Below are 25265 nucleotides of genomic sequence, written 5' to 3' on the forward strand. Positions count from 1 at the left end.
AGTAGATGGGTTAGTTTTTAATGTATAATGCTACAGTTTTTTGTTTTTTGTTTTCAGTCTGCCATTTCCATGTCAATATGCTGCTTCACATTTATAATCCATAATAGATTCTTTTCAGTGAGAAATTTTTTTTTAATGTATACATGTAACAATAGCACAAGTAATTGCTTATTGTTAAATGATTGTTGGGTATGTGCCTGGTGCTCTTCTTAGCACTTTATATGCATTGTCTGATTTAATCTTAGCCACCCAGTGAGGCCTAGCTACTATACTCACCTCCAGTTTGATGAGCTGAGCCTCAGCAAGAAAGTGACTTGTCTAAGGTCCCACAGCTAGGCAGTGACAGAGCTGGACTGAAATCCACATCCACCTGACTTCAGGTCACTTTTTAAAATGTTAATCCTTCCAAGTAGAGATTACTATAATTTATGTCTCTTCTTCCATGTTTTTTCGATGGTTCAGTTATAAATCACTGAGAATTTAGTTATAATTCCCTGCATTTGATTATCACATCATTTCCTCATGCATATGCCTGAGCCGCTTCTTCTCTTAATCATGTTCTTGGCTTTGGGCACCATGCATGTTTAATATTTTCCTCAGTATCTTTTTCTATTTGTTTTTCATGGAAATTTGAGGAATTTGACCTAGCCGATTCATTGAATTCCCTTGCACCAAGGAAGTAGTGCAGGTGTCAGATGGCCTTATCGGTACATGGGCCAACGGGGTGAAAGCACCTGGTTCACGACCTGGCACAGGACCTGGCACATGGGGAGGCATTTGACGGATGAATGTGCTGCTATTCACTGCAGTATGCACCCCCAGTTTTTCTTTCAGCAAGGAATTTTTCTGATTCTTTCACTGAAAAAGGAGAAAGATATAAATGATTTTGTTAAATGTCATTGACAACTTAATTAGAAAACTAATCCAAATAACTTCAGACTTAGAATAAAGCATTCTATCACTTTTTTACCTACTGAAATTTACCTATTAAAATAGGTTTATGGGGTAGGCCATGGTGGCTCAGCAGGCAGAGTTCTCACCTGCCACGCCAGAGTCCTGGGTTTGTTTCCCAGTGCCTGCCTGTGCAAAAAAATAAATTAAATAAAATAGTTTTATGAATTTTAGTATAAGCAACAGGGAGGTTTGCATGAACTGACAGCACAACTTGGAGAGAATAGTGAATTAAACGTTCTACATCTTATTAAGGTCTGTAAACTTACGTTTATAGCAGTTGTCCGTCTTAAATTACAAGGGATAACCTAACCTGCACAGACTGTTTTTATTTTAATTTTCATGCTAGAGAGAAAGTAGACAAATGAAGCAACAGCATAAAACCAGTTTTCACCATCAGAATTCAGAATGGATTTCTAAGCTCTGAGGGTCTGTTTGCTACTTATAGGTACTCCTCACTAGATATTAGAAGGGTAATCCCACCAAGTGTTTTATTACCTCTTGAGAGAGTCCGCTCCATTCAGGTGCCACTTGACCTCTAGGACTCACACTGTGACCTTCAAGTAGTGTTGGTTTTTAAAAGGAAGGCCTTTTAAAAGGCATCACATTCTCCTGTGATGCCGTGTTTGACTGCGGGAGATCAGCTGTGCAACATTCTAGAGGAGAATTATCTTTGTAGTTGGAGAGATTTATGACTCCAGCCTGAAAAAGTGGCAAATAGCTCTCCAAGGGAAGAAAGAAATCAGCTGTGAAAAGTTGTATGTAATCATTTTAGGCTTGTTCAGGTAAGATTGAGTAATGGATATATTTTGTAAAGGTTTCTGGATCAGAAATTAAAGTGCAGTGACTACCCCAGCAGGGAATCACCACCATTTACTATTTTTAAAATTGATTATTTAATGATTTGTTATTATTACCACCATCAAATCTGGAAGGGAATTGTTACTAACCAGACTTTGATAACAAGACCAGTCAATACTTGCTGGGGTCATTTCTGAGTTCAACATTTGATCATTTATAGAATCAAAACTCATTACTCAGTGCAATTCAGTGTGACATAGGTGTTCATTAGTATCTCTTACTTCCTCTCCTGTGGTGTAAATGCCTCTTATTTTTTCCCCTGTAAAGTTGTTTATTAGTCAACAAAAGTTGCTCTGTTGGTGTAATGTCAGATCAGTGTGTGGCTGGAGTTTAAGCTGGTTTTCCTTTGTTCTCTGAATCACTGATCACTCTCCTCACATACTCTTGCTTTGGATGAGAGATGGGGGGGTGGAGGAGGCATTTGCCAGTGTTGAGCTCTTGAGAGCTCCTAGTCTCTTTCCCCATGAAGTGGAAACTTGGCGCTCTTTTGGGGATCTCAATATCCTTATCTGATCTTTGTTTCTTAGGGAAGGAGCTCAGTTCTTACTGTACAAGGAAGTGGTTCCACCCTGAAATACCACTTCACAGCCACTAGGATGGCTATAACCAAAAAGTGACAAAAACAAGTTGACAAAGATATGGAAAAATTGGAAAACATAGCTGATGGAAATGTAAAATGGTGCAGTCACTTTGGAAAATCAGTCTGGCGTTTCTACAAAAGGTTAAACATAGGTCACTATATGAACCAGCAATTCTACCCAAGAGAAATGAAAACATTTGTCCATGCAAAAACTTGTACACTGATGTTCATGGCAGCATTATTCATAATAGTATAAAAGTGGAACAACCCAAATGTCCATCAGCTGATATCCATAAACTAGAATATTACTGTTCAGTGAAAAGGAATGAAGTACTGACACAACATGGATAAACCTTGAAAAGATTATGCTAAACAAAAGAAACCAGACACAAAAGCCCTCATGTTAGGTGATTCCATTTATATGAAATATCCAGAAGAGGGAAATCTGTAATTACACAAAGAGGATTTGTGGTTGCCTAGGACTGTGGAGTTTAGGGAAAAATTGAAAGTAACTGTTAATGTGTTTGGAATTTACTGGGAAAGCCATAAAAATGTTCTAAAATTGATTGTAGTGATGATTGCCCAACTCTGAGTATACTAGAAACCACTGAATTGTACACTTTAAATAGGTAATTCTGGTATGAGTTATATCTCAAAAAGCTGTTTTAATAATTGAAAAAAAAATTAGGAAATTGCAGGGGGACCAAAATTATTTACAAAGGATCATTTCTAAAACTTTTTTATGAAATTAAAAAAAAAGGAAGTGTTTCCTTGATTAACAGTCCTGTCCTGGTGTCCAGCATTTAAGGTATTCCTCTCCTTGCAGGAGAAAAGGGAGGCCTGGGTTGTCCCTTTAAAGTGGACTCAGAGCAGCTTACTGCTTGTCTGTCTCTTGTTTCTGACCTTAGAAATGCTTGATTTTCACAGAATAAAAGAATTTTGTTCTTCATCATTTATAACCAGCTTATTGTGTACACCCAAGGACCATGCAATTGTTTTATATCATTCAATTTCTGTCTGATTAACTTGTTAAAGTCTTATTTGGTTAAAATACTAAATATAGTTTAGTTTCAATTTCATAGTTTGTTTTCGTTGTGGCCATTTGTCAAAATAGATACTTTTCAGGAAAATTAGTTAATACTTTAATTTGATTTTGCTTTCAAATTCTCCAATTTTAAGCTTTGGTTTTCACTAAGCTATTAATTCATGGATGACAGTTATCCCAGTTATTTAGAGACAGCAGTGAAGAAGAGACTAAAAACATGAGTATATAAAACAGAGACATGAACTGGAGGCTATAAAACCTACCTTTGTATACAGACACATTACGAGAATTTGACAGGAAAGAAAGCGGCAAAGTTCTGTCTGTCTGACAGAGGGTTTGTTATCTCCCTTGTTGGCATAATGGCAGGGACTCTTTATCTTTCAAGAACTTGCTTGAAAAAATTGAGCTCTCATTTTTGCCCTGAAAGAGATTTTCAGAAGCTCTGTACATCTGATTATGCAGGTAATTTGTGAGTTCTTGTGTTAGCTTTGTACCACGAGAGTTGAATGATGACATGGTACCAACTTATAATTAATATCTGTCAGGATTTATAGCCTAGGAGGGAGAGGAAGGAATAGTCTTTTTAATTCATCCATACATTATGTGAAATAAATTTGTATACCTTTGTGGAAACTTCAGCGAGCAATTTACTATATTTTTATGTGCAGCTTTCATAGAAGCATCTTTCTTCATCCTTGGTTTTTCCCTGACAACACTTGTCACAGATCATTCTTCTAATTTTATTTACTATTATATACATGCTATGTTTCAGACTTTGTTTGGTACTTGAAAGAACCCAGGGGACATTGCTTTGCTATTATATTAAACCTTTTAATATAGTCTGATAGTCTCAGTAAAGTAAGAACCTTTAGAAGGCAGAAAGACCAACTAGCTGACAGCAAAGAAATGGAAATCAGAAACACTGAGATCTTAAACTGTAGCCTTTTTATATGCAAAGTGAGCTGTTCGGTTAATACTTAACCAGCATCCTTAGGATATGCTGTACTTCTCTTGGGTTGCTGGCAAATTTTTAAATATTCTAGTTTAATGCAGGACTCTGGGAGTAGAGAATCTTGGAGCTAGGAGGGATCTTAATGGTTATTTCATAAAAGGTGTAGGAATACCTATTTTAGATGGTTGCTTGTTTGTTAATCATTTTGGTGGCAGGAAGCACATTTAAAAGTTAGTCACACTTATTAATCTAGTCCAAATATTTCAAGCCGAGAAAGAAAGATTGCTGAGGAAGCCTAGTTTTAACTCTGCCTTGATGAAAATATGGTCCTCAAATGCCTTCCCCACCCAGGCTGGCCCATGGTGGCTCAGCAGGCAGAGTTCTGGCCTGCCATGCTGGAGACCTGGGTTCGATTCCTGGTACCTGCCCATGCAAAAAGAAAAAAAAAAAGACCTCCCCAAAACAGGTTTTTTTAGTGTCTTTCTTCCATTTTAGTTCATGGTAGTTTGGAATTGGGATCCCATTGGTTCTTGAAGTATATCTGGTATTTACATTTATGTTCCTTTAAATCAGAAAAAGAAACTAAAACATGTCTTGCCCAGCCTCAATACAAATACATATTAGAACGCATTATTTCTTACTTCTTCTCTTGTACTCAGGCTTTTCTCTCTGTCTTTCTGTCTGCTTTGGCCCCCAAGAACAAAAAGGAAAAGAGAGGGAGAGAAAGAAGTTTGCTTATGAAACTGATGCTAGTGCATCGGAAATACTGTTAGTGTCTAGTAACTCGTGCTTTGATGTTTCCTTTATCCTGCAGGCTTACTGTGGATTTCTCCGTCCTGGGGTTTCTTCAGAGAATCTTTCTGCAGTGGCCACAGGAAACTGGGGCTGTGGTGCCTTTGGAGGTGATTCTAGATTAAAAGGTAAGTGAGCAAGTTGCTCTAGACAAGGAATCTCATTGCGGAAAAGTTACTCAAACCCAATGTGTGATATTCTGTTATAAGATATCACAAAGATCTGAGAAAAAGAAAAAGAATATTTGACACCATCCTCCTTTTTTTTCTCATTGGTGTTTAAAGGAATTTTTCACTTGCTATTTCCCTGCATAGGTTGCTTAACTCTGTGATCTACTAGGCACAGTATTTAATTGAATAGAGAAAGGTCAGAAGACCAAAATTACTGAGGAATTTCACACCGAAGCACCCAATCAAGTGTTCTTCTTAACTGAAATGATTTTTATGGACAGAGCTGTTTCATTGACTTACTCATCAAATGTTTGAGGCATCTGCTAACTTCTAGGCACTGTAGAAAGCTCTAAGAATTCAAAGATGAATAAGATATGATTCCACTTTGGGGTTCATAGTCCACATATGAGAGAGAGGCCTTGGCAAATGTAGCTCATGGTAGTGAGTGCTTGCTTGAACAGAGGTCTTCAGGGCTGTGGGAGGACGGTCTGGGGAGCTACAGAACAGCACAGAGTAGGGAGCATTTGGTTACCCAAGAGGAGAAACTGTTTTTGCGCATTATTGTTTATAGTGAAAAATTCACAAAACCTAATCATCAAACCTATTGGCCATTTACCATTGCCAGATTTATTTTTTTAATGTTATTTTTATTGCTTTATTTTTGCAAGTAGTTGTACAAAATAGCATTGTATCATTACCATTGTTACCAAAATAACAATGAAAGCATACATGAAACAGTCAGCTGGTTTTGATGGCTAAACTAGATATAGATGAAATCCATCTCGTTGGGACTAGAAGAGTTGAGTCTGTGATGTAATATTGCCCCCCCCCCATTTTTTTAGAAAAAGCTTTTTATTATTTCTGTAAAAGTGAAACATTTATTGCTTTTTAAAAACCCAGAAAAATACGATAAAGTATGTAAAAATCACCTGAATTCTCTGTTAACTTTTTGGCAAACATGCTTTCTGATGCCTCTGTGAATATTCTATAGAGCCTTTTTAAATTAGTGAGATCATATCACATATTATTGTAATTCTCTAAACTCCTCTGTTTAAAGACCCTCTACTGTCATGGGTAGGTTTCAAAATGAATAAATGTAGAGCCACTGTCAATATTTTTTAATAACTACATGTTATTCTATTCTGTGTCCATATTTACTGTAATTTATTTCACCAATTCTCCAATGATAGAAAGCTGAGTTTGCTTTATATTATATTATAAACAATACTATGGTATATAATTAAACTTTATATAATTATATATTATTTCCTTCATGGGGTAAATTCCTAAAAGCAAGATAAATGACTCAAATAGAAGGATATTGTTTTGGTTTGTTAAAGCTGCCAGAATGCAATATACCAGAAGTAGAACGGCTTTTAAAAAGGGAACTTATTAAGTTGCAAGTTTACAGTTCTAAGAAGGCTATAAAAATGTCCAAACTAAAGCATTCAGAGAAGGATACCTTGGTTCAAGGAAGACATATGTCTGAAAGACCTCTGTGAGCTGAGAACGCACATGTTGTCTTCCACTAGCTTTCTCTCCAAGCCTCTCATTTCAAAAGACTTCTCCAAGGCCATTTCCTTTCTGTGTCTCCAAGTCTCTGGCTGTGTGGGCTCAGAAGGTTTTTCCACAGTGGTTCCCTCTGAAAGGACCCCAGTAAGATATCCTACCTTGAATTGGGTGGAGACACATCTCCATGGAAACAGCTTAATCAGAAGATCCCATCCAGCAATACTGAATCAGGGTTAAAGAACATGGCTTTTCTGAGGTACACAGCAGTTTCAAACCAGCACAGATATCCAAACTTTATATTTTGATACTACTTGCAGATTACCCTTCTGAAGGACAAGGATTATCATAGTTTATGTGCTCCTTGCTTGAGCAACTTCACTAAAATAGAATTTTGTCAATATTTTAAAATTTTTCTGAGCTTCAACAGTTTTCATCTATTTAACAGCTATTTTTATTTGGTTTGCAAATTGCTTTTTACATCTCCTATCCATATCTTGGGAAGTAGTTTTGCTTTTTTACTGGCAAATAACTATTTATTAAGAAATATTAATCATTTAAAACTGCCATTTTGTTGCTTTTCATTTATTTTACCTGTTGGGTTGTTGCCATATAGAGTTCATTTGTATGTATTCAAATTTTTGTGGTGTGCTTAGAAAAATCTTCCTATCCCCTCATTCTTAAGATTTCACCCACATTTTCTTCAAGTTTAAAAACAAAACCTGCCAGTGCTTTTTTTTTCATTTTTTTGAAAGCCTATAAAAGAAAGAATTTCTGTTTTTTATTTTATGATATTCTTTGTCATCCTAAATTTGTTTGAGAAAACCTGTTTTTCGCTTCTGGGCTTATTGATCTTATGACAGTCGCTTTTTTCTGTTTTTCTCTTAAGTAAAATGAATGACTAGATTCATGTCATCAATCCATGAACCAGGTCTGCCATAAGCCTTGGTCATCTTTGATGGACAATTTGAGAAGCTTTATAAATGTATTGCTTTATTTTCTTTATAGCATAAAAGCCTTTCTTTCAGACTACAGCTTTGCTTCCTCTGGAGACTGGCACGCATAGCATTCAAAGATTTCCATTACGTAATTCATTTTCTCAGACAATTTTTGAAACTCTGCAGTGGCTTTTTGACAACATCCTCTCATTATTACCTTGAATAATCATTTAAAAATTAAAAGCATTCATTAATGTCCTTCAGTAGGAGACTGGTTATTGAAGTTATGATATTGAAAAGAAAGAAATTAAGGTACATCTGTGCAATGGAATATTATACAGCCATTAGAAACCTTTGCAGAGATATGGCTAGTAACGTGGAAAGATATTCTTGGACTATTACCAAAGTATGTGCCAAATAAACCATTTTAAAAATCAAGTTATGAATATAAAACATCCCACCTAAATTTGAGGTTCTCTCTGTTCATCTGTTTGTGTGCAGAGATTAAGTATGGTTGTTTCTAGGTGGGTGGTGTAGAAGTTTTATTTTTATCTGTATTTTTTTGTTGTGAGCATATGTTTTTGTAATAAAAAACCTTATCAAAACATTTTCATGTTTTTCTTATCCTGCCCAGTATGTGGTGGTTGTCTGCCTGCAGGTCCCACCAGCAAAAGATGTTGTGGCTCCTTTAACTTTGGCAGACACTCCCTGCTGGGGACGTGGTGGAGACAGAGGAGAGGTTGTAGGCTGGTTTTAATGGCTTCAAATTGCCACGCCCTGGGGTCTGAATTCCTTGAGAGAGGGATTCCACCTGAGTTGGGTTTCACCCCTCCCGTGGGGAAGGTTCAGACAGGAGACAGCCCTGAAAGCAGCGAAGAATTTTAATAATTTTTTCACATAGGTCTGTAAACCAGTTCTTGTTCACTTTTGAGTGTGGTGTGAGGTAAGGGTTCAATTTGTTAAAAGATTCATTTCCCTTTGAATTACTTTGTATCTTTGTTGAAAATAAATTGGCCATATATGTGAAACTAACTTCTAGACTCTATTCTGTTCCACTCCCCTTGTATGTCTGTCCTTACCTCAGTAACACACAGCCTTGATTACTGTAGTTGTAGATTTCAGTATCTTGAAATCATATAGGATAAGTCCTTCAACTTTGTTCTTTTCAAAATTGTTTTATCTGTTCTCTTCCTTTGTTTTCCATATAAATTTAAGAATCAGTATGTCGTTTTCTCCAGAAAAGTCTGTTGGAACTTCTATGTCAGTGGAGGAGAATTGACAGCTTAATGTCAAGTCTGCTTATCCATAAACAGTGAATCTTTCCTTTCATTTAGGTCTTTAATTTCTCTACTCAGTATTTTGTAGTTTTCTGTGTACAGCTCTTGTATGCATGTTTATCCCTAAATGCTTCATGTGTTTTGCTATTGTTATATATGGTACTTTTTTATTTCAAATTCCAGTTGTTCATTGGTACTATAAAGAAATGCAGTTAATTTTTTTATATTGACCTTATATCCTGCTGCCTTGCAGAACTCACTTGTTAGAGGGTTTCATTTCATGCCCCGTCTCTAACATAGCAGACCTTCGCTTTGTGTTATAGTTCATAGTTCACCCTTAGGGTCAGAGGGTTTTTGCTTCTACCCCTCTCCCACCACCAGTGGACTTTTGCTTGTGTCCTAGCAGCAAGAGGGTATCCTACCCTCACTTCACTCCACGGCAAACAGGATTTGCTTCTCCTCCTCCTCAACAGGCAGTGGACTTTCACCTAGACCATTGGAACCAGAGTGTAAGGAAGAAGAGACTGGAAAAGAGAAAGCCTTTCTACCTGTCCCGAAGGAGCTGTTCCTCTCCTGCCCAGTCCCTGTTCTTCTCCCTGGGACCCCTGCAGGAAAGAACTTTTTTTTATTATTATTAAAAAAAATTAAGAACAAACAAAAACATTAACATATAGTTCTGTTCTACATATATTCAATAATTCTCTATCATCACATAGTTGCATATTCATCATTTCTTAGAACATTTGCATCAATTCAGAAAAAGAAATAAAACAATAACAGAAAAAAAAGATTATACATACCATACCCCTTACCCCTCACTTTCATTGATCACTAGCATTTCAAACTAAATTTATTTTAGCATTTGTTCCCCCTATTACTTATTTTTATTCCATATGTTCTACCCGTTTGTTGACAAGGTAGATAAAAGGAGCATCAGACACAAGGTTTTCATAATCACACAGTCACATTGTGACAGCTTTATCATTATTCAGTAATCCTCGAGAAACATGGCTACTGGAACACAGCTCTACATTTTCAGGCAGTTCCCTCCAGCTTCTCCATTACATCTTGAATAACAAGATGATGTCTACTTAATGCATAAGAATAACCTCCAGGATAACCTCTCGACTCTGTTTGGAATCTCTCAGCCATTGACACTTTGTCTCATTTCACTCTTCCCCCTTTTGGTGGAGGTTTTCTCAATCCCTTGATGCTGAATCTCAGCTCATTCTAGGGTTTTTCTCAATCCTTTGATGCTGAGTCTCAGTTCATTCTAGGATTTCTGTCTCATGTTGCCAGAAAGGTCCACAACCCTGGGAGGAAAGAACTTTTGAATGAGCATGAACTCCCCTTGTTTCTGGGAACTCCTAGCTATTCTAAATTCACCCCTTAGCTTACACTTGGCTTTTAAAATTTTGTTGAAATTTTAACTGATTTATTCTTACCCATTTGTAAAATGGCCACTTTTTTCCATGCTCTGCCGTAGGTGAAACAATACTTGTATCTCATCTCTTCTTAGAAGGGTATCACACTAGCTCTCTGGTAGACTCAGTAAAAGTTACAACTTTCAGATTATTGTGTCTTGTTAGGGGTGGAACAGTTTGTTGTTTTTTGTTTGTTTGCAGCTGTCTACGTCTATCTCAGCAGATGCTACAAGGAAGGCTTCTGCCTGAAATGTACCATGAAGCTCCAGGCACCTGATCCTTACTTTGACCCATGAGATTTTTAGGAGATACTTTTTAAATCTCTAAATGCTTGAGTTTTTTAAAAATGTGTTTCCTTTATCTCTTCCTTCTAATTTTTTGCATTGAAATCAAAGATATTATTTCTACTTTGAAGATACTAACCTTTCTAGCTTTCTTTGTGGCCTAACATAGTCAATTTTTGTAGATATTATATAGGCACTGAAAGTATGTATACCAAAGTTTACTATATTATATGTCTATTAGGTTCTTTACCTATTAAATCAGACCTTCTGTTCTTCTGATTTTATCTTGCTTTATTGCTTTTATTTGCTTCCTTTGTCAAGGACTGAGTGGTGCTTAAAATTCTCTCTTCTACTATGTTTTTGTCGATTTCTCCATGCATTTCTTTCAGTTGTTTATATATATATATATATATATATATATCAATAGTGTGTTATCTGACTTGTAAAAAGATCATGTTGTTGATAATTTAGCCTTATTTGAAGGTATCTTGATGTTGTAGTCTTGTTCATTCTGATTTCTAATCCTATTCACTACCTCCAGGGCCTAAAAGTGAATTGCAAATAATATATGCTCATTGAGTTTCTATGTAACCAATTTATTTAACAACCTCATGTACCTTTCACAAGCATTTTTTAACATTTTTCTGAAACTTCTATCTGGCTAATTTCTTCTGTATGTTTAAGACTGCACTCCAGCGAAACCTTAGAACTCCCTCAGCACCCGCCCCCCAACGCGCACACACATAGACACACACACACACGCTTTCACACACTCACACACAAGTTCTGTGGTTCATAGTTTAAGCCTGCAAGGGGCCTCTTGGCTAATGTGACTGAGTAAAGCAGGATAGGTTGGTCTCAGGGGTTAAGGGAATCAAATGCTCCCTCTAGTCTGTGTGTGCTGGTTCCTCAGCTTCCTGTTTCTAGCAGGTTCTCTTCTGTTTCTATCAAGGTTTCTCTGCATGTCAAGAAACAGGACCAAATGGCTCCAGGCTTGCAGCATTGTAGTTGGGTGGCCCAAAAGGAAAGACGGACTCTCTTGAGTTTTTTAAATTCTATAGAAATACTTAACTGACTTGAATCACTTTCCCATCCCTAGGGCCAAGTTATTGTAACTAGGGAATCAGCCAGCACTGGGCACATCCCCTAATGAGATTAAGAGGGTTTCCAGTTGATTTCTATGACATTTATATTATAATGAAGAATTTCCCAAGATATAGAAAATTTTTATGCATTTATTTTCTTCCATTATCTTATATCCCATTTATATCAAATACAAATATTATCTTTACTAGTTACTTTGCTGTTTTGGAATCAAAATAGCTAAATACAGAAAAATCACTAATCAAAGAAAGACTGGAATCTGGACTATATAGGTAGACCATCTTCTACTACACTGTGGTTGGCCTAGCCTGCCCCTTTGGCCAGATTTGTGGGAGGTGTGGTTGTAGAGGTGGGGAAGGGGTGATTATCACTAAAAAATCAAAGGTGGAAGAATATAATCAGGCAGCCTACCTCAATGTGTCTTGCACTAGTTCCTTTTCCCTTTGCTTCCTCTGTTAGAACTCATCACATTCCTCATCTCCCAGCCTTGCTCCTATACCTAGAGTCAGAAGATTCCTTCCTTAGCATTGCTGTATTTTCCTCTTCTGTGGCCCCAGTGCCAGATAGAATGTGGTCTGGTATGAAAGTGGGCATTCAAAGGTTTAGAGTAAGTGCATGTTTGTTACCAGCAGTCTGGAGAGGCTACTGAGTTAGCAGATCTGGAAAATGGCCTTAGGAATTTTTTTTAACCATCTAGGATTTGATGATCAACCAGATCTAAGAATCACTGCATTTTCTCATTTAGTTTGAACAGATACTCTCCCATTTGTAACCCCATTTTTTTCAAATATTTTAATTGATAAAACTTAATATACAAATGAAAACATTCTTAGCATACAAACATTCCATACATGCTGTACAATTAATGGCTCATGAAATCATTACATAGTTGTGTATTCATCACCATTATAATTTTTTTGAACATTTACATCACTCTAGAAAAAGAAAAAAGAAAAAACTCATACATGCAATACCCTTTACCCCTCCCTCTCACTGACAACTAGTATTTCCATCTACCCAATTTATTTTGTCCTTCCTATTATTTACTTTTTATCCATTTTTTTATTCATCTATCCCTATCCTAGATAAAAGGAACATCAGACACAAGGTTTTCACAATCACACAGTCACATTGTAAAAGCTGCATTATACAATCATCTTCAAGAAACATGGCTACTAGAACACAGCTCTACAGTTTCAGATACTTCCCTCTAGCCTCTCCAATACACGTGAGCTAAAAAGGGATATCTGTATAATGTGTAACAATAGCCTCCAGGATAACCTTTCAACTCTGTTTAAATCTCTCAGCCACTGACACTTTATTTCTTCTCATTTCTCTCTTCCCCCTTTTGGTCAAGAAGTTGTTTTCAATCCTCTGATGCTGAGTCCTGGCTCAACCTGGAAGTCATGTCCCACGTGTGGGGGTGGGTGGTAGGGTTTCGGGGGCAGAGCAATGAGTTCACTTGACATGTCGGTTTAGAGAGAGAGGCCACATCTGAGCAACAAAAGAGGTTCTCTGGGTGTGGCACCATTTTTGAGATAGAGAAGCCATGGTTTATAGAGTAAAAACTAGTAAGTGTCAGAACCAACTTTCAAACTGGGTCTTGTCTGCTTTAGAAACCAATATGTATTCTTCCCTATTATTGTTACAACTGCTAATACTATTCTCATTGTTAGGGTATAAACCCTGTATCTGGGTATAGATTTAGGAGTTGCCATTCTAGAGATGGTGGTTGAATTCTTGAAGAGAGAGTGAATTTAAAGCAGCTCAGCACCAAAGATTGAGCCTTCAGTAATATATGTAGTGATGGTATAAAGGAGAGGGGACAAATAGGGTAAGGACTAACAGTGGACAGGGAACAGCAAGCCCAATAAGAGACTAAAGGGAGGGCTTGAGTCATGCCTTATTGTGGAAACCAGAGGAAAGCCTTTGCTGAGTAGGGGCAGTGCTTGGCTTTCAAGGTAGTTCAGGAGGTTAGAGCTCACACAAGACCTGGGTATCATTAGAAGGACATCAGTAGTCCTTTCGAGTGGATGTTATTTGAGCCTCCTTCCAGTAAGCTTTTAAATAATAGACAACTTTCAGGAAACAGTTAACTTGGAGCAGAGCAGAGTGAGTTGGAACAGCAGCTTGCAGTGTGTTGGTCAAGAGGTCTTGAGTCAGACCTGCCTTCCAGTTTCTGTTCCATGACCTCTGGCTCTGCTACCCTGGACAAATTACTTAGCCTTTGGGGGCTTAAATTTCTCTGTTTTTAAAATGGAGATAATACCAATAATTACCTTATTATTCGAGTTTTCTAAGTATTAAATAAATTAGTACTTGTAAATCTTGAGCTCATGCTTATAAAGCTGGGATGGTGTCAGCATGCTCTAAGAGCTCAGTATTAGCTGCAGACACTAATGTGTCATGCCAAAGTCCACAGACCACACCTGGAGTATGAGCAGCTATCATGTTACCCAGGTTTTGTTTGGCTTATCTTGCAACAGGGCCCTATATGAATTTTTGTTTTTATGTTAGTCACATTTATTTGTATTTTCTTCATAGCTTAACATCAATGCCAAAAAGAAAATTAAAACCAAGCTCCCTGCAGGTTAATTTAAGTGATTATTTTGGCACCTAGTTGTGCTTGAAGTTAGAATTTAATGCTTTTATATGATGCTTGGAGTCAGTCCACATACATTATTAGGTTTGTGATTTATTCTCATCTAACCTGTGATGCAAGAGAGCTAACTTAAATCATGCAGCATAATTCTCTAGATTTGCAGAGATCTTCAAGATTTTGTAGATTATGAGGGTCTGAAGAGAGTTGTGTTAAAAATTATTTTGGGTAATGATTACTGTGTATCTAGGGTTAAGATTGGTTTATCCTTCTGGAAATTTCATTTGTGTATTTATAGTCTAAAATCCAGTGTGAAGAGAAAATTATATTAGAGATCACAGTATTCTGAATTTGAAATGTGTTTGGGGACCACCTGATTCAGTCTCTTCATTGCCCAGTTCAGAAGTGAGGCCAAGGTCACAGAGCTGGAAAGCCAGCATGAGGGTGACTTGGGCCCAGGCCTTCTGTCTCTTGGTCACAACTGGCCAACATGTGGTTATTAACATAGCAGGCCAAGACAGAAACGGATGTGAGATCAAAAATGTAATGTGAGATTAAAAGACTTTATTGAGCTCCTCCAGAACAGCAACTAAAGAAACAGAAACAATACGAAACAGCTCCCGGAGCCACGACAGAGACCAAAAAGACAGCGTACCCCATTCTGGAACGGCTGAACGGGCAGGGAGAATCCGCTGCGGTGAGATACCCGAAGGGCGCGCGTTTTCCCGGCTGGGGAGGCTGGCGACTGGGGTCCCCTCCATGCACGTGGCTCCCCGGTCTGACTGGGAACGTTGGAGAGTGGAGCCCTCCCGCCACGCTTGGCTTCTCGGGCCAGCTGGGCAATTTGGACCGGCACTCCCCCAAGCCGTGGCGGCCGGCAACCCCCCATCCATGCACGGTTTCCCAGGCTGACTGCGAGATTCGGATTGGCAAGTTAAAGGAGCCACAGCATCTTTTACTGGTGGGACCCGCAGACAGACGAGCGCCATGAGCGCCACCTACTGGGCAGGAAAAGAAAAACAGCCCAGAGATTTCACAGAAAAACCTTTCAACCAGCCGGGTCCCACACCCAGGGAAATCTGATCAAATGCCCAGACATCAGCAGAAAATAATGGATGACACTCAGAAAATTGAAGATATGGCCCAGTCAAAGGAACAAACCAATAGTTCAAATGAGATATAGGAGCTGAGACAACTAATGCTGAATATACGAACAGAAATGGAAAAACTCTTCAAAAACCAAATCAATAAACTGAGGGAGGACATGAAGAAGACATGGGATGAACAAAAAGAAGAAATAGAAAATCTGAAAAAACAAATCACGGAACTTATGGGAGTGAAGGACAAAGAAGAAAAAATGGAAAAAACAATGGATACCTACAATGGTAGATCTAAAGAGACAGAAACTACAATTAGTGAACTGGAGGATGGAACATCTGAATTCCAAAAAGAAACAGAAACTATAGGGAAAAGAATGGAAAAACTTGAGCAGGGGATCAGGGAACTGAATGACAATATGAAGCGCACATATATACGTGTTGTGGGTGTCCCAGAAGGAGAAGAGAAGGGAAAAGGAGGAGAAAAACTAATGGAAGAAATTATCACTGAAAATTTCCCAACTCTTATGAAAGACCTAAATTCACAGATCCAAGAAGTGCAGCGCACCCCAAAGAGAATAGACCCAAATAGGCGTTCTCCAAGACACTTACTAGTTAGAATGTCAGAGGTCAAAGAGAAAGAGGATCTTGAAAGCAGCAAGAGAAAAACAATCTGTCACATACAAGGGAAACCCAATAAGACTATGTGTAGATTTCTCAGCAGAAACCATGGAAGCTAGAAGACAGTGGGATGATATATTTAAATTACTAAAAGAGAAAAACTGCCAACCAAGACTCCTATATCCAGCAAAATTGTCCTTCAAAAATGAAGGAGAAATTAAAACATTTATAGACAAAAAGTCACTGAGAGAATTTGTGACCAAGAGACCAGCTCTGCAAGAAATACTAAAGGGAGCACTAGAGTCAGATACGAAAAGACAGAAGAGAGAGGTATGGAGTAAAGTGTAGAAAGAAGGAAAATCAGATATGATATATATAATACAAAAGCCAAAATGGTAGAGGAAAATATTATCCAAACAGTAATAACACTAAAAGTTAATGGACTGAATTTCCCAATCAAAAGACATAGACTGGCAGAATGGATTACAACCCAGCAATACCACTGCTAGGTATCTACTCAAAGGACTTAAGGGCAAAGACACAGATGGACATTTGCACACCAGTGTTTATAGCAGCATTATCTACAATTGCAAAGAGATGGAAACAGCCAAAATGTCCATCCACAGACGAGTGGCTAAACAAACTGTGGCGTATACCTACGATGGAATATTATGCAGCTTTAAGACAGACTAAACTTATGAAGCATGTAATAACATGGATGGACCTAGAGAACATTGTGCTGAGTGAGTCTAGCCAAAAACTAAAGGACAAATACCGTATGGTCCCACTGATGTGAACCGACATTCGAGAATCAGCTTGGAATATATCATTGGTAACAGAGACCAGCAGGAGTTAGAAACAGGGTAAGATAATGGGTAATTGGAGCTGAAGGGATACAGACTGTGCAACAGGACTAGATACAAAAACTCAAAAATGGACAGCACAATAATACCTAAGTGTAATGTAACTAGGTTGGAACACTGAATGAAGCTGCACCTGAAATATAGTTTTTTATTTGTTTGTTTGTTTGTATCCTTTGTTTTTGTTTTTTTCTTTTTCCTTTATATATATATATATTTTTATTAGTATTATTATTTTAATTCTCTTCTCTATATTAACATTCTATATCTTTTTCTGCTGTTTTGCTAGTTCTTTTCCTAAATCGATGCAAATGTACTAAGAAATGATGATCATACATCTGTGTGATGATACTAAGAATTACTGAGTGCATGTGTAGAATGGAATGATTTCTAAATGTTGTGTTAATTTCTTTTCTTTTTTTTGATTAATAAAAAAAATTAAAAAAAATGTAATGTGAATTGGTTTTACTTTTTATTTTTCTCTTATTAGGATCACTTAAAATCCAACCTCTTTTTGGCACTGGGAATATATGTGTATAAGCATCTGAATCCCTGTTTTCATTTTACATAGGAGTGGAATTGCTAGGTCATTTGATAATTCTGTTTAACTCTGTTGAGCTTGGCTCCAAGAATATGTCCTCCGTGACAGAACGGCCTGTGGAGCATTTTGTAAATAAATTATATTAAGGAGATACATTTTAAATGTTTTTGTTAATATTTCATTTTCATAAATGGCAAATGGCCAGTGATCTAGGATTTCGGTATGTAATGAGAAAATAGAACTAAAAGGACTTTTCTTTAGTCTTTTTTTAAAAGTCTTTTTTTTTTAATTTTTTAATAACTAAAACAAGTTTTCTCATTTTCCCTAAAAGGTAAGAAATGATCCCTCTTAGTTGAGGAAGATGATAATTCATTAGTTTCCATTTTTACATGTAGTTTAGGTTAATAACAAACCTTTTAAAATTGGGTGTGCTGAAGCTTTAATATGATGCATAGATTGGTTGAGCAGTTTTAATTAAAACTTAACTCTATCTTGAGATTAATTACTTTCAGACTGTGAGATTAATGAGGCCTGTTCACAGTACCTCACATGTTGTGGTTACTCAATAAATATTAGTCTGGAAATTAGAAAATATTTTGGTAATGTTTCAGAATTCCACATATATTATTCTGTCATAGATTATTTTCCAAATCTGGGGAATACTCAGCTATTTCGAATTTACCATTTTAACTTTATAAAAAATGTTTTTCCTTCCTCAACAATTTTTTAAAACTTTTTATTTGAAAATAACTTCAAATTTACAAAAAGTTACAATAATACACCTCCTTTTATGTATATATACACACACAATTTTTTGAAACCTTTTCAGATTGTTACATACATTATATCCTTTTTCCTGAATACTTCAATGTGTATATCCTAAGAATAAAATATTTTCTTACATAAATATAGTTAAAGTTATAACAATAAAGTTATTAAATTCATAAACATTTGTTTATATGATACTTTAACCCATTACCCATATTCCAGTTTTGTCAGATGACCTAATAAACGTCCTTTATATCATTTCTCTCTTCTCACACAGCTTCCCATCTAGGATCAGGAATTGTCACATCTTTTAGCCTCCATTTTTTTTGTATGCTGTATGGCAGGGTCACGTTTCATTCTTTTTCCATGTGTGTATCCCATTATTGCAGCACCATTTGTTGAATTTTTATGTTTTTTGAGGACGGGTGGGGAATCGAACCCGTGTCTCCCGCATGGGAGGTGAGAATTCTATCTCTGAACTACCCTTGCACTCCCTTAGCCTCCTTTTTAAATCTGGAGTATTTCCACAGCCTTTCTTTATCTCCTCTGGCATTGGCATTTTTGAGAGAAGAGTGTTCTTTGTCCTGTGTTATACGTTCTCCGTCAGAACACTGTGCAAACGATGTGTCCTTCTCACAGCATCAGAGCTGGAGGCCCTCAGTGTCCCATCCAATTCAGTCTTTTTATTGCCCAGCTCGGAAAAATGAGGCCAGGGTTACAGAGCTGGAAAGCCAGCATGAGAGTAGCTTGGGACTCAGGCCTTCTGTCTCTTGGTCACAACTGGCCAGCTCACGGTTATTTACACAGTAGGCCAAGACAGAAACGGATGTGAGATCAAGAATGTAATGTGAATTATTTTTACATTTTATTTTTCTCTTATTAGGATCACTTAAAATCCAACCTCTTTTTGGCAGCTCTGTTGAGCTTGGCTCCAAGAGTATGCCCTCAGTGACAGAACGGCCCTCTGATCCCACTAGTGATGTTAGTTTTGATCACCCAGTCGAAGTGTAGCCTGATTTACCCACACATGATTAATGAGTTTTTATCTCAAATTTACCCACACATAATTATTGAGTTATCTCCATTGCAACTAATAAGTGATCTGTGGGAAGACACTTTAAGACAGAATTTGTCCCTATGTTTAGCATCCTTTAATGATTTTTGCCTGATTCAGTCTTTATCATGATGGTTGCAAAAAGATGATTTTCCATTTCTGGCACTTCTTCCATAAATAGCAGTTAGTTCTTGGCACTCTATTATAAGCAAGAGCCCTCCCTCTCTCCCTTTAATTATCTGTTATCAGTATGGACTCCTGAATTCAGTATTTTTTCAGTGGTTTGTAATTGATCACCACACTTAATATTTTGGTGCTCAAATTGTCCCAGAGCTAGTGGAAGCTCCATCAAACTGGCTTCTGTATCCTTCTGACAAGTTCCCCTTAGTTTTTCTCCCATCTTTTTTTTTGAGCACTTCTTTACTTTCAGGTATAACAGGACATTCTAGGCATGTCTCATACTGTCCTGTCCAACCATAGAATTGACTGTTTCCCTGAGGAACCCAGTACCTTTTGAGGGGAGATGGGATTAGAGACCAAGACACTAGGTGTGCTCTTTGCTTTTGGGATGTCTGCTTTTTGGCCCTTTTAGCAGACAAAGCTGGGAGATACATGCTTCTACATGCACATACACATACACACATACAAATATTATTAGAGAAATCATGAGTGCACACAACACCTTCAGTTTCCATCCATCTCCACATAATTCTGATTTGTCTTTCCCCATTCTGTCTTTGTATGTCCCTTTTCCCACTCTGAAGAACCCTTGCTCTTAGCAACATCAGTACATCCATTCATTTGTTTAATCCTCTAATGCATTTCCTAACTGCATTGTCTGAACTACTACAATAAACAAACCTAGTAAAAAGAGTTGGGGTATTGTTTACAATTCTTTCCTCCTTGCCCAAGACTGAAAGTATATAGTCAGATACTGTGCTTATGTTACTTGCGTTAGTTCTTTCTTTTTTCCTTTCTCTTTCCCTCTCCCTTTAGTATAGTTTTGTTACTCATTTGAAATAAAATTGGGTTTATTTGTTTTCAAGTACAGGTTCATTCCCCAGTCTCATTTTTACTGTTTTAATTTTGTTTTTTGAATATATACAATATTTTTTAACATGCTCCCAAAAGTCAAAACTATACATAAATGTTTCTCCATGTTCTAGTTTGCTAGCTGCTGGAATGCAATATGCCAGAAATGGAATGGCTTTTAAAAAGGGGACTGTGATAAGTTTCTAGTTTCTAGTTCTCAAGCTGAGAAAATGTCCCAATTAAAACAGTTCTATAGAAATGTCCAATCTAAGGCATCCAAGGAAAGATACTTTGGTTCAAGAAGGCCAATGAAGTTCACGGTTTCTCTCTCAGGTGAGATGGCGCATGGCAAAAACAGTCAGTGTTTCTCTCTCATCTGGAAGGGCACATGGTGAACATGGGGTCATATGCTAGCTTTCTGTCCTGGCTTCTTGTTTCATGAAGCTCCCTGGGAGGCATTTTCCTTCTTCATTTCCAAAGGTTGCTGGCTGGTGGACTCTCTGCTTCTCGTGTCTATGTCATTCTTCTCTACTCTCTCTGACTTTCTTGACTTTCTCTCTTGTTCTCCACCTAATCTAGTTTAACAACCACTCTTTATTGAGTCACATCTCCAGGGAGATGATCTAATTAAAAGTTTCAAACATGCAGTAGTGAATAGGGATTAGAAGAAACAGTTGCCTTTACAAAATGGGATTAGGATTAAAATGTGGCTTTTCTAGGGCACATACATCCTTTCAAACCAGCACACTCCATAATTTTTTTTTTAAGTTTAGGAAGTATACATTTATTTTAGACAAAGTTTCACAGTTAGTAATATAGTGTTTGTTATATATTGACTGATACTATATTCACTGTTTTTTTTTTATTCTTCTCCCTTTTCCCCCTCCCCCATTCCCTGGTACCCTGTAATCTACTTTCTGTCTATAAATTTGCTATTTCTAGATATCCCATATGTGACATTGTATAATAATAGCCCTTATATTCTTTGTTTATTTCAGTTAATGTTTTCAATAAATAAAATTAGGTTCAATAAATAAAATTAGGTTGATCCATGTTGCATCATGTCTCAGAACTTCATTCCTTCTTATAGCTGAATGATATTCCATTGTGTTTATACACCACATTTTATTTATCTATTTATCTGTTGATGGACACTTGGGTTGTTTCTGCATTTTGGTTACTGTGAATAATGCCACTGGGAACATATGTGTATAAGCATCTGAGTCCCTATTTCCATTTTACATAGGAGTGGAATTGCTAGGTCATTTGATAATTCTGTTTAACTCTGTTTGGAGAACCACTGTATTGCTTTCCATAGCAACAGCGCCATTTTACATTCCTACCAATGTGTAACACACTAAAGTTCCTAGTTCATAATATTTTAATTTGTTTCCACCTCCTCTTTTATTAAAGAAAAGATACATAACTAGCAAAAGAGCATTTATTATAACTATATTCAGTTTTGTTATTTAAACTTAATCCTTTCTATTGAGATTCATTTGAAGGAACTTCATTTTTGGAAGCGTACTCGAGGTTCAGTCATTTGTAACTTTGATTCCTGGAGACAGTAGTCTTTAATTGTTTTTCTATCCCAACACACTGGAGGGTTACTGCACAGTATCTACTGTAACCTTGACTCTAGGTTGCATTACTGGGGACGGAGATGGAGCACAGGAGAGATGGGAGTTTGCTCTCCAGCCTGTTGGAGAATGCTTCCTTTGGGCTTAAGGAGCCTAGCACCTCCTGAGTGCATCAGCCAGGGAAAATCAGACCCTCCTGTGGTGCAAAAGACCAGTGACTATATAATAAGACAAAATAATTATAACAAATCAAACAAGCAAAAACCATTTTATTTCCAAGTTAATATAGGTGGAAGAAAAAATCCCACCTTAGGGCCTTGATTTTTTTGTTTGTTTGTTTTTTACCTCCATTGTACCTTCCTTTATTGGTGGTCCAGGGAAGATGCTTGTGTGGAAATTCTGAAGTTTAATGATGTTCTCTGAAGCCTGTCTGAAAAGTCACACAACTAAATGATTGATGCTCATCCTGTATTCACTGTTTCTAATAACGTGTATATTGGATTTATAAATCTTTAATCCAGGAAAAGGCTGTGGCACACCAGCTATAACTTAGCTGGTTGAAAGAGCTAACGGTTTCTTGATTGAAAGTGTCATAATATAGCTCTGTCTTTCCTTTGCCACAGCCTTAATACAGATCCTGGCAGCTGCTGCAGCTGAACGAGATGTGGTTTATTTCACCTTTGGGGACTCGGAATTGATGAGAGACATTTACAGCATGCACACTTTCCTTACTGAACGGAAACTGACTGTTGGTAAGTAGGAGCGAGTGTTGACACTTGGTATCTAGATGGATTGTACACTGTTCTGAGCAGTGTTTGCTAAATCCAGACGAATCACACAGGATCAGAAGGAATATGTGACTTTGAGGTGGGAAGGCTAAAACTCTTAAGGGGACTGCATTTGCCAAGTCCTTTTTCTCTACTCTGACAAATTCCGTCTACACTTTTGAATGAGTATATCAGCTTATTAAAATAAGGCCAAGAAGTTGGAGTTGTCTGTTCTTACTTCTGTATATTTAGAAAATAAAAAGGGGGAAGGCATATAAGGACAAGTTTAAACTTAATATGCTCACTTAGAGTCGTTTCTCAGACATGCCAGCATGCTCACAGTATATCTCAGCCGGGCTTGAAAGGCTGCTGCTCTGAGAACTGAGTGTATAGTTAGTGTTGCTGTGAACTCCTAGAACAGTGCATGAACAGTGCACCTACCATGTATTAGCTGGTTCTATCCATGTACTCTAAGTAGTTTGGTTTTTTTTTTTTAGGTCTTTTTAAATTATTTAACCTTATGTCAGGAAAGTTTTCCAGGCATATGAAATTCATGCTGTGTTTTCAAAAGCCAATTTTGAGTGAATACTATTTAGATGAAGATCTAACTAGAGGGTTCTTTTGTCGTTTTTTTCATCATACACCTAAATGTACAAATTGGTTTGGCCTTTTTACTCTCCAGGAGAAGTGTATAAGCTGTTGCTACGATATTACAATGAAGAATGTAGAAACTGTTCTACCCCCGGACCAGATCTCAAGCTGTATCCGTTCATATACCATGCGCTGGATGCCTGTGCGGAGAACACCGACCAAGCTGGGAAAAGGACAGAGACCTGAGAGCCAAGGGAATAAGCCTCGTCCCCGCCTCTCATCAGACACAGCCTGTTTGAACGGTCAGGTGTAATATTGGACTGATTTAACCTAATATAAATGTGTGTATAATCCACATTTGTGATCAAGGATGCAAGCCCTTCTGCACATGGAATTTTCAGTTTGTGCACCTAACATGTCCTCCATGCTGACTTATATGGATGCAGATATGTTTTGTTCCCATTTCTTCTATTTCGGTCTTCATTTTTTGAATTTTCTTTTTTTTTGCCCATCAGATTTCTTATGAAATCACATGAAAGATTGTACTCAGTCCCATTGGGTCTCTTCTTTGATGCTTATATATTATACAAATTACCTCTACAGTTAGCTTATGACAGTGATTCTAGGGAATAGGTTGAAATTCAAGAATCTGGTTAACTGGGTTTACTAAAGATCTCCCTGTGAACTTTTTACCCCCATTTTTTCATGATTGATTTGCTTGAGTTTATGAATTTTGAAGATTAAGTTTGGTGTTTTTTTTTAATACATGTTACTTAATACAAAGCTCCTAAGCTAAGGTAGTTTCTTATTTAAAAAAAGAATAATTTCCAGCAATGGTTATTTTAAGACACCACCTTTACCTGTAATGGTTTGTCAGTCCTTTGTCTCCTGATCATTTTTTCTATCTATTTTTTCTATCTTTGGAAACTGACCAAGATGGAAGGAAATATAGAATAGCAGGGGATTTTCTTTGTATGCTGTAAAGAAAACAGATTTAAGAGAGTTGAAGCATTGCTTTGTTTTGGGGGGGATTTTTTTTCTTTAATTAGGATTAATGTCTGTTCCATGGTGCTTGAGGCATGTTCATATAACCAAAGTTTGGGAACTGGGAACTTCATGCTGATTTGTACATATTTAAGTTTATCTCATATTCAAAGGTTATACGGTTAATAAATTTTTATTAACAAATCATGTGTCAGAAACTCCCATATCATCTATATTTTATATTTATAAATATATATTCTTTAAGTATGTCTACGTGCAATTACATAAAAATCTAAGTAAAACATGATAGAAGGTGATTAGGGTTTCGTCAGGGGCTCTGTTTAAAATCCTTTATTCACAATTGTGTCCATTTAAAACTGTCAGCAAACACAAATAATGTCCTTTGAAGGTTAAAAGGAAAGGCAATACCAATTCTGTTCATTGAGAGTAGAGTTTAATCACAAAAGCACTTATTTGGACTTCGAAAATAATCCTAAACCACATTATTGAAATTCTGGTTTATAGTAAACTGTCAGGAAAAGCTAATAAAGGTCAAATCCTATTAATAAGGAAATTTGGTTAATAATCCAAAGTTATTGGCAGGGGAAAAAAAAATAGGGCCATACCCAGTATCTGTAACTGTTTGTTTATTAGGGATTGAGAGGGTAAGAGAATTTGACAACTGAAAGGCAGTTACTTGTCATTGACAAACTTCTTTACCATAGTAACTAAGCTTTTGAATCAGCTGAGTCCAAGGAATCTGGCTTTATTTCTTCTGGTACTAAGATCTCTCTTCTTCCTAACTCATTTTATTCCTTTGTTAAGCATTCATGGTTATCTTCATTTCCTTATTTTTCCTATCCCCATATTCTACCCATCTACCC

The 25265-nt window shown here is 37.1% G+C and overlaps 1 protein-coding gene across 11 annotated transcripts in view; it reads left to right on the forward strand.

The window, feature by feature from the left end:
- The window catches only part of PARG (poly(ADP-ribose) glycohydrolase), a 185652-nt gene extending 161064 nt beyond the window's left edge, over nt 1-24588 (forward strand). For 10 of the 11 annotated variants that reach the window (XM_077124627.1, XM_077124628.1, XM_077124636.1 and 7 more), the window contains 3 exons: nt 5204-5309; nt 22663-22791; nt 23489-24588. In XM_077124627.1, coding sequence (XP_076980742.1) covers nt 5204-5309; nt 22663-22791; nt 23489-23643 — 390 coding nt within the window. In that variant the 3' untranslated portion in view covers nt 23644-24588. Of the gene's footprint in view, nt 1-5203; nt 5310-22662; nt 22792-23488 lie in introns of those variants that run through there. The other variant, XR_013161355.1, reaches the window with a different exon arrangement.
- The last annotated feature ends 677 nt before the right edge of the window (nt 24589-25265 follow it).

This window comes from Tamandua tetradactyla, chromosome 13 (assembly GCF_023851605.1).
Source record: "Tamandua tetradactyla isolate mTamTet1 chromosome 13, mTamTet1.pri, whole genome shotgun sequence".
Taxonomy (NCBI): Eukaryota; Metazoa; Chordata; class Mammalia; order Pilosa; family Myrmecophagidae; genus Tamandua; species Tamandua tetradactyla.